The sequence below is a fragment of the Rhinopithecus bieti genome, unplaced genomic scaffold (genome assembly GCF_001698545.2).
Source record: "Rhinopithecus bieti isolate Rb0 unplaced genomic scaffold, ASM169854v2 scaffold_19722, whole genome shotgun sequence".
NCBI lineage: Eukaryota > Metazoa > Chordata > Mammalia > Primates > Cercopithecidae > Rhinopithecus > Rhinopithecus bieti.
This window is the reverse complement of record NW_016809905.1, coordinates 813,418-823,110: the sequence shown is the minus strand read 5'-3', so window position 1 is coordinate 823,110 and position 9,693 is coordinate 813,418. Positions and strand designations below refer to the sequence as shown.

The window sequence follows — 9,693 nt, the reverse complement described above, 5'->3', positions numbered from 1 at the left end:
TTTTTTTTTTTTTTTTTTTTTTTTTTTTTTTAAAGATGGAGTCTTCCTCTGTTGCCCAGGCCAGAAGGCAGTGGCTCAGTTTCGGCTCACTGCAATCTCTGCCTATTGGGTTCAAGTGATTCTCATCCCTCAGCCTCCCAAGTGACTGGGATTACAGGCATGCACCACCTCACCCAGCTAATTTTTGTATTTTTAGTAGAGACGACATTTTGCCATGTTGCCCAGGCTGGTCTTGGACTTCTGGCCTCAAGTGATCCTCCTGCCTCGGCCTCCCAAATTGCTGGGATTCCAAGTGTGAGCCACAATGCATTTGAATAGTGGTTTTAGAGATATATAGATGCAAGAGATACCATTCAGTCTACAGATATTTCTTGGTGGGCTAGGTATACCACCTTCCTGTACCCCTACTCCCCCCCCATTTGGGAGAGTATAGTTCATTGAAGCTACTGCCATAGATTGAATTCTTCCAGAGCCTAGAAGGTTTACTTAGTTCTGTTGCTAGAGCCTGCATTCTTGCCCAGTGTATTTGGTGCATGCATGCTATTGATCAGAAGAGAAAGCATTATTGCTCAGCCTAATTTACCATTTCTTCCCCCCAAGTATATTGCAATAACTATTTTAACTGGAGGGGTCATTAGTAGCAAATTCCAGTAATAACAGTGATAGTGCACCTGCCATTGTGCTAGGCACTTTATGTCTCTTCTCATCTAATCTTCATATTAGTATTGTGAGGGATGGACTGTTAGTTATTCTGTTTTACAGATGAGAGAACAGGTACATTTAAGAGAGGTTAAGTGGCTTTTTCAAAGTCACATCCAGTAAGTGCCAGGGCAAAGATTCAAGCCTAAGTCTCATGGTGACCAAAACCCATGCTGTTAACTGTTAGGCCAAAACCTGGTCACTGTAAAGGCTGTGGAATGCATGTCCTGTGGCTCACCTGGGAGCTGACCTTTTGAGGTGCCACCTACCTGTTGTTACATCTCCATGGGCTGGGTGTGTGGGAATGAGTGAGGAAGTTTCACTGAACAGCATGTTTCTTGGAGGAGGAGATAGGTTGCAAGTATAACCTTCCTCTTCTCTTTAGGCATGGAGAAGCATATTGAAGAAGATGAGGTCAGGTCATCGGCAGACCTTCGGATTCGGAAATCCCAGGTAAGACTTTTCCTGGTCTCATGATTATCTAGACCAATTTCTTGTTATCTTTCCTTAGCTGTGGAGGGATTTTTTTTTAAATACAATCCTTATCTGAAACTGAATTTGAAGAGCATAAAGGAGAACTCTCCAGGTTGAAATAGGGGTCAGGGCCAGAGTCCAGCCCTTTTGGCTCCTCTCTTGTACTCTCCTTCTCTAAGGAGGCCCCTGAAGAGCTGCTTCAGGCTTCCTAGAGCACAGCTTAGGATTTAGTGCGCCTCCTTGTTTTGCAGGAGAGGAAATTAATGTCTTCTAAACAATTGTTAGTCATTGGTTGTCCAGTTTGGAGCCAGGCACTTTAGCGGTCATCAAAGATGTGATCCTTGTCCTTAAAGAATCGGCATGCCATTGAAGTGGCATGGAAAGCTAATACCTAAGACCCAGCAGGAGGACGGGATAAGAAGACACATGCATGGTGCTCTCAGCATCAAAAGATCTCAGGAAGAATTGGGGGTAGCCAGAGGAGGCTGGGCCGGAGTGCCAACGTGAACAGGCTCAGGAAGCAGTTTCCCCTCTTTTAGAGACACAGGGGCAGGAGTGGGGTGTGCACGTGTGTGTGCATTGGCAGCAGTGGTTGGTAGTGGTAAGGGGTAGACGTAAGGGGCAGATGTGAAGACAATAGGCTTTCTGGAGAAAAAAGTTTGCTGTGGGATAGTGGACACATAATAACGTAGTGTCACATTCTAGAGGTCTTTGAGGACCATGCTAGGGAATTTGGATCTGGTGTTATAACTTACAGGCATTTTCTTCAGGCAGCAGTGTATTAGGAGGATTATTATGGTAGCCATTTGAAAGCTGTTTACAAGTGGGAAAGAAGCTGGAGACTGGAAGGTCCCTAGTTCGGTTTTTGCCAGGGTTTTGGTCTCAATTTGCATGGTGGTAGCGGGTTTGGAAAATGTATACGTATTGGCGATTTTCCAAAGGAGAAGCCAGTAAGTAGGGCTTGATGCTGAGAGGTGAGCAAGGAATAAAAATTATTAGGAAGATTTTAGCTTAGGCATCCAGGGCTGTTGAGATAATGCATCTACTTATAAGCAAGAAAAGTTGGGGAGATGAGTTTAGGGTAAGGACTGAAGGATCTTTGGTAAGTATGACATGTGGGAAGGGAATCTGACAGTTTTAGAATGCAGGCCAGGTGTTGTGCCAGAAAAATGCTACTAGTCCATGTGGATGTAGGGCTCAGAGATTTAGACATGACCTCTGGCCTCACAGTTACCACGTGAGGTCAGCAGTAAACCAGTTTCAGTAAACTTCCAAGTCCAGTGCTACTGTAGATGGCTATGTGGGGTTGGGGAGGGGTTCTATAACAGTTACAGAACCACTGGGGGCTGACTGCATTTTACATCGTCCCACAGCACTCTGTCCTTTCTCGGAAGTTTGTGGAGGTGATGACCAAGTACAATGAAGCTCAGGTGGACTTTCGAGAACGAAGCAAAGGGCGAATCCAGCGGCAGCTCGAAATTAGTATGTACTTGAGGTTTGGCGTGTGCCTTCCACCTTTCCCGCCACGTGGTTGTCCATCCCAAGTTTCGAGGCCCTGGTAGAGCAAGCAGCAAGCACATTTTGTGCCTAAGTCTAGGGCAGCTCCTAGAGCACTGGCACATCCTGAATGCTATGCTGGAGGCTGAAAGGTGACACTGTGTTTATCAGGCCTAAGTAATTTTATTGTATGCAGTCCAGCATTGTCTCCTATATAGAGGGGAAATGCTTGCCAAACAGTTGCTCTCCTGTGGACTCATTGTATCATTTTGCTGTCTGTTTGACAGCAAAGCACATTTATGAAATAAAAAGTGTGGTGTAAGTTGCTGGGAGGATTAGAGAAATAAATCAAGCCATACCCTTTAGGAATTTAGTAATGTGGAAGGCAGGGCCCTGTGGAGTGGAAGGTGCTTTGGGTGAGAGGAATGGTATGAACGTAATCAAGAAAGAGCAAGTGTTAAAGTTTAGCAGTGGCAGGTTGTCCAGGGTCTGGAAAAAGGGTGTGTCTGGAGTAGCGTAAGGTTAGCATGGATTGAGGGAGGGCTTGCCCATGGACTAGCATGTTATGAGGGTCTTGGACGCCATAGTGTAGTGAATGGTGCAAGGAAACGTTCTGAGCTGCGAAGCACTGTAATGAGATATGTGCTTTAGGAAGGTAACTGCTGATAATGTTAAGGATTATCATTAACTGCTTGGGTTAGGGGAGAAATAAGATGAGTCAGGAGGCAATTGGGGGAGTGTTGTAAAGGCCATGGTCTTTATAGGGAAGTCACGTTCCTGATTTTCAGGGACCTTATCAAATGGTGTTTCACTATGATCTTATATTTGACGCTCTACTTCTTTTGTTACAAAGCTGGCAAAAAGACAACAGATGAGGAGCTGGAGGAGATGTTGGAGAGTGGCAACCCGGCCATCTTCACTTCTGGGGTGAGTGCCCTGTGTGCTTGGATAGCACATCCCTCTCATGAGCAGGGAGGCCACTGTGGAGCTCATGCAGTCCAGCAGGTGGAGGGGGAGCCACAGGTGCAGGGAGTTCAGGGAGGCAAGGAGCTCCCCAGGAGTGTGCATGAGGGCTGTGGCAGGGGCAGGCTTTCTTGCAGGGGTAGCTGACAGTCTGTCTGTGTGTGGCCTGTTATAGATCATTGACTCACAGATTTCCAAGCAAGCCCTCAGTGAGATTGAGGGACGGCACAAGGACATTGTGAGGCTGGAGAGCAGCATCAAGGAGCTTCATGACATGTTTATGGACATTGCCATGCTGGTGGAGAATCAGGTAAGTGGCACTGAGTCCCAGCGTGGGCAGCGGGGAGAGGAAAACTCAGGGTTTTCCCTTTTGCCTGAGAACAGGGAGGAAGGGAATACTGGAAGCCAGTGAGGTAGGGTGGGAGAACCATTGGGAATTTGCATAAGGGAGAAACAGAATCCCATGGGAAAGTGTGCATTCAAATTGAATGTTGACACTTTGGGTGATCTTAGCCTTGTCATTCTTGCCCATCCCCTTGGCCTTGCAGTCGTTGCTAGTTGATACAGGGTTTTGTGTTCTGTGACTTACCTAGTTCCCCTGGAGTTTTGATTTTTTTTTTTTTTTTTTTTTTTAAGATGGGGTATTGCTCTGTTGCACAAGCTGGAGTGCAGTGGTGTGATCACAGCTCACTGCAGCCTTTTACCTTCCAGGATTTGTCTTTTTTTCTTTCTCTTCTTTTTTAAAAATCAGAAATGGGGGCTCCTAATGGTGATGTGTTAAAATAGCCTCCTGATATGGACTAGTTCACTGATGACATTGAAAATGTGATCTTTTCTCTAGTTCACAGGGAAAACTTAGGTTTCACAGAAATTTTTATTTTTTTTTTCCTGTTTTTATTTTTTTATTTTTTATTTTTTAATTTTGGCACCTTTTGCTAAGGCACAAAGCAGACAACAACATGAATGAAGGAGTAGTAAAATAGCATTGACAGAAAGACTGGAAACACTTTTGGTGCTTAGTTTGACAGCTCACTTTGTCCCAGGCATGCTTGCTCGGGATAGAATTCTGGATTGACTGCATAGGGTGCGAGTTTCACATAGTCAGATGGTTCCTAGTTCTTATGGGACAGTTAAGTGTGCCACAGGGTCATGGTGCTGTGCGCCATGAACTTCCAGCTGCTCTGACACCTGGATAGGAGAGAAAATTGCTTCCGTAGTAGGCAGACTGCAAAACCTAGTTGAAGCCCGAGCACAGCTTGACTAGTTTTTGACATTGGTTTCCTGCTGAGGGCCTGGGTGCTTTCCCCCCATTCCCGGCTGGCCTCTGAGACCATTTCTCAAGTCCCTCCATTCCACCTCTTCTTTTCCCCCATACTGCCTTGCTGAGGAACTGGCTTGAGATTCAAATGGTGGTAAGTGCCTTGTTCTGTTTACAGATTGCCATAAAGTGATAGAGTTGGGTTGGGTAGTTGAGAATTCCTAAGATGACTAAGATTAATTGGAATGATCAAACTTCGCTATCAGGAAGTGATTGCTAGGAAATGGTTGGGAAGCTTATCAAGAGACCACTGTCTGGAAGGGAAAATATAACCAAATAGCTTGGGTAAACCTAATGTCTGTCAGTTAAAGGGCCTGGAAATAACTTAGAGAAAGCAAATGTTCCCCACCCCAGATAGTTATTGAGCACCTACTGTGTGCCAGGCACTCTTCCGCAGTTAGTGAATGTACTCAATTCAGGCTGAATGATGTTGATTCAGGTCTGAATGACCAGGAAGAGGCCAGCATCCTAGTGATGTCCTAAGAACAATGACTTATCCTTATTTTGGTTCCTCTCCATGTGCTTAAGTGTAAAAAAAATAACAAAGGTTGTCTGGGGATATCTCAGAGTATATTTATAGCTAGTTACCAGGCATCTAGACAGTATGTTCTGGATGCCCGGTGGAGTGCTGGTCACAGAGAAGTAGTAAAATTCAGTGAATGCTTCTTGAACAAGTGACCGCCACCCCACCACCAAGGACTGTGAATGAGTGTCCTGTGGAAGGCCATGCATCAAGGTTTCTGGATGCTCCTCTTGCCACCGAAGATTATAAGAAAGAGAATCCCTTCCCCACATTGGCTAGGACTGACCTGAGACGTTTGCTGGGTGTGACCAGAGTCTGTTCTTTGCAGGGTGAGATGTTAGATAACATAGAGTTGAATGTCATGCACACAGTGGACCACGTGGAGAAGGCACGAGATGAAACGAAAAAAGCTGTGAAATACCAGAGTCAGGCCCGGAAGGTGAGACTCTCCTGTGGCCTTCAGAGAAGAGAGTCCATTTTGTTTGCTGTGTCTTGCTCTTTCTCTTCCCTCTCCCTGTCTCTGTTTCTGCTGCCACCACCTCTTGCATCTGGGGAAAGGGATCCATGATTGACCGTATTGAGAACAACATGGACCAGTCAGTGGGCTTTGTGGAGCGGGCCGTGGCAGATACCAAAAAGGCTGTCAAGTATCAGAGTGAAGCCCGGAGGGTGAGCACCTTCGTCTCAGCTGTCCTTAGCCTCAGCTGTCTTACTAGCATCTCCTCTCCCTGGCCACGCCCACCTGTGTCCTTGAGCCCACGCCTCCCTCCCTGTCGTGGCCTCATCAACCCCTCCCTCAGCCTTTCCTAGAGACCGGCTGCTTGCCCTTCCTTCCCAGGTGTGCCTTGCATGGATCTGGCTCACAAGCTATCTCCCCAAGAACCCACACTTGAAAGGCAGTTCTGTAGGATGGAAGCACGGCCCAGGTGTTGCTGCTAATCTTCTCCTGGACTTAGCTCATGAGCCTTTCAGATGTTCCACTTGACTCCTCTGTTCAGAAACCTTCTCTTCATTGTCTTCCACTCCAGGCACCCAAGCCCCACCTCCCTTCTCTTTTTCTCTACCTTGTACTTAGCACATGCTAACTGCTATGTATACATTATCTCATATCTGATGGAGCACCTGTTATTTCTACTTTATAAATGAGACAGTTGAGAGTCAGCAACTCAGTAACTGGCTTCAGGCCACCTAGTAAGTAGGGGCACTGGGATTCAAGTTCAGATCCCAATCATTCTCTTTCTTCCACCCCACAGTAATTGCCCACCCTCTGGTGCCCCTGCTGCTTAAGGACTTGTAGGCTTCTGTGCTCATGACTGTGGGTATTCAGTTCTGGTGGCTTCTGCTTTTTAGACTTTTCTCTTTTGACGGGTTCTCTTGGGCTCTGATATTGTTGTTCTTTAGTTCTTTGTTTTTCTTCCAACTTTACCTATTGCTTATGCAGGGATTTAGGGGACTGGATAGTTATTTTACATGGTGAATCCAGGCTGGGTGGTATTTTCTGATATCCAGGCAGTGTACTGGGCCTGACAGGTAGGAGTGTACTTTAGGGGACAAATGGACAAAAGTAGGAGATTAGAACTCTATCAAAAATGCCTTTACATTCCCTCTTAAAACGGAAAAAATCAGTCAGTCACTTTTTATCTTGGCCAACTGCTCCTTAGAGAACCCATGATAGTGGCTCTGATTCTATCTCTCCACATACACAGAACTGCAGTGTGAGCTGAGAGCTGAGAGAGGCCCCATATTTCCCTCTGCTGGCATTCCTAGCCTAGAAGTAATTTAAGAAATTTACAGTGTCCTAGGCTGGGTGTGGCAATTCATGCCTATAATTCCAGAACTTTGGGAGGCCGAGGTGAGAGGATTGCTTGAGCCCAGGAATTTGAGACCAGACTGGGGAACATGGGAAGACCCTGTCTCTACAAAAATAAAAAAAATGAGCTGAGCATGGTGGTGCATGCCTATAGTCCTAGGTACTCAGGAGGCTGAGGCAGGAGGATCACTTGAGCCCAGGAGGTCGGGGCTGCGGTGAGCCATGATCATGCCCCTGCACTCTAGCCTGAATGATAGAGAAAAACTCTGTCTTAAAAATAAATAAAGGATCCTAGAAGGATGTCTGTATGTAGAGATGTAGGCCTCTTATTCAGATTGGTAAGATATTTTCTATGTAGAGGTGACAGGGGTTGGGTTTTGGATGAGTAGTTATTTTTTTGGTTGTTTGTAGTAATGATTTGTTTTTGTCTTATTCCTTTCTCTAGAAATTGATAATTATCATTGTGCTAGTAGTTGTGTTGCTGGGCATTTTAGCATTGATTATTGGACTTTGCGTTGGGCTGTGAAGTAAGAGTGGCCTAAGAGGCTGCTGCACTGAAATGTAAGTAAACGAATGGTTCTTGGGGACTCTGGATTTGGCTGCTCAAGAGGAAATTAGCTTGGAATTTCAAATTCCTCTTCTTTCCCCCTGATTGTCCTTGGACACTGAGCTTTCTAAAACTTTCAGTAGCCTGTGGATTATCTCCTTACAGTTCTGTTGGTTTCTGGCTGCAGTACATGGGTGAGGTCTCTGTTTGTTCTTATCCTGTAGATTCTGTCCCCAGTCTCTGTCTTGTCATATTTCTCACCACTTCGCCTAGCATACCTGAGCACCCCATGTGACTCCCCTTACTCAAGAAGCATGCTTCTAAGTTGGGTACATCTCTGTCTTGGATCTGGAGTCTGTCTTCTGAATTCTTACTGATTTTCATGGATGTTGGGCTTTACTTTCTGTATCCTTTTCAGTGTAAAGGAAGCTCTGAATTGGGATTTGGATCTGCAGAGTTTTCTCTGTTGCTGACTGGGTCTTAAATGATGCCAGTTAACACACTTTTGAGTGTTGCATTGTCCCAGACAATGTACTAAACACCTTACACATATATCATTGAATTCTTACAACATCTTTTGAGACAGATACAGTATTATGCACATTTTACAGACAAAGAAACTCAGTCAAAGAGAATGTTGAATAACAGGGCCAAGTTCACACAGCTAATAGTGGACCTTGCTTCTCTTTGTAAAATAAGGTAGCCACTTATCTGTAAAGCCTAGAGAACCTTAGAGGATAGTGATGGTAAAATTTAGACTTTTAATTTTCTTGAAAATTTGTTAAAAATGAGACTTACCACTGAATCACTGTTTTTTTGAGACAGAGTCTCATTCTGTCTCAGGCTGGAGTGCAGTGGCATGATCTCAGCTCACTGCAGCCTCCGCCTCCTGGATTCGAGTGATTCTCCTGCCTCAGCCTCCTGAGTAGCTGGGACTACAGGCACATGCCACTGTGCCCGGCTAATTTTTGTATTATTAGTAGAGGTGGGGTTTTGCCATGTTGGCCAGAATGGCCTTGAACTCCTGACCTCAGGTGATTCACCCGCCTCAGCCTTGGGAAGTGCTGGGACTACTGGCGTGAGCCACTGCGTCCAGCCTGAATCATCTTTTTTTGGTGGTTGTTGTTTTTTGTTTGTTTGTTTTTTCAGACGAAGTCTCGTTCTTATGCCCCAGGCTGGAGTGCAATGGTGCGATCTCAGCTCTGCAAACTCCGCCTCCTGGGTTCAAGCGATTCTCCTGCCTCAGCCTCTCAAGTAGCTGGGATTACAGGCACCTGCCACCATGCCCGGCTAATTTTGTATTTTAGTAGAGACAAGGTTTCACCATGTTGGCCATGCTGGTCTCAAACTCCTGACCCCAGGTGATTCACCTGCCTCAGCCTCCCAAAGTGCTGGGATTACAGGCGTGAGCCACCACGCCTGGCCTGCATCACGTTTAATAGTAGTGAGCATATCAATCTGGTTATTAGGACTATTAAGACTTTTGTGACTTTAAAACAAAATTTTTTTTTTTTTTTTTGAGATGCTGTCTTGCTCTGTTGCCCAGGCTGGAGCACAGTGACGTGATCTCAGCTCACTGCAACCTCTGCCTCCCAGGCTCAAGTGTTCCTTCTGCCTCAGCCTTCTGTGTAGCTGGGACTATAGGTGTACACCAACACGCCAGGATAACTTTTATATTTTTTGTAGAGACAGGGTTTTGTCATGTCACCCAGGCTGGTTTTGAACTCCTGGACTCAAGTGATCCACCTGCCTTGGCCTCCCAAAGTGCTGGGATTACAGGCATGAGCCACTGCGCCCAGCCAGTGACTTTTAAAATATTTTTCTGAATATAATATAGCATGTATTGTAAAAAAAAAAAAAAA

At 45.6% G+C, this 9,693-nt stretch overlaps 1 protein-coding gene across 5 annotated transcripts in view; it reads left to right on the top strand.

The window, feature by feature from the left end:
* Positions 1–9,693, top strand: part of STX3 (syntaxin 3) — a 50,543-nt gene that overhangs the window by 33,308 nt on the left and 7,542 nt on the right. For 3 of the 5 annotated variants that reach the window (XM_017890811.1, XM_017890810.1, XM_017890809.1), the window contains exons 5-9: positions 1,085–1,152; positions 2,547–2,655; positions 3,524–3,597; positions 3,809–3,943; positions 5,803–5,913. In XM_017890811.1, the coding sequence (XP_017746300.1) occupies positions 1,085–1,152; positions 2,547–2,655; positions 3,524–3,597; positions 3,809–3,943; positions 5,803–5,913 (497 nt within the window). Of the gene's footprint in view, positions 1–1,084; positions 1,153–2,546; positions 2,656–3,523; positions 3,598–3,808; positions 3,944–5,802; positions 5,914–7,729; positions 7,846–9,693 lie in introns of all 5 variants that reach the window. The other 2 variants (XM_017890807.1, XM_017890808.1) reach the window with 1 other exon arrangement.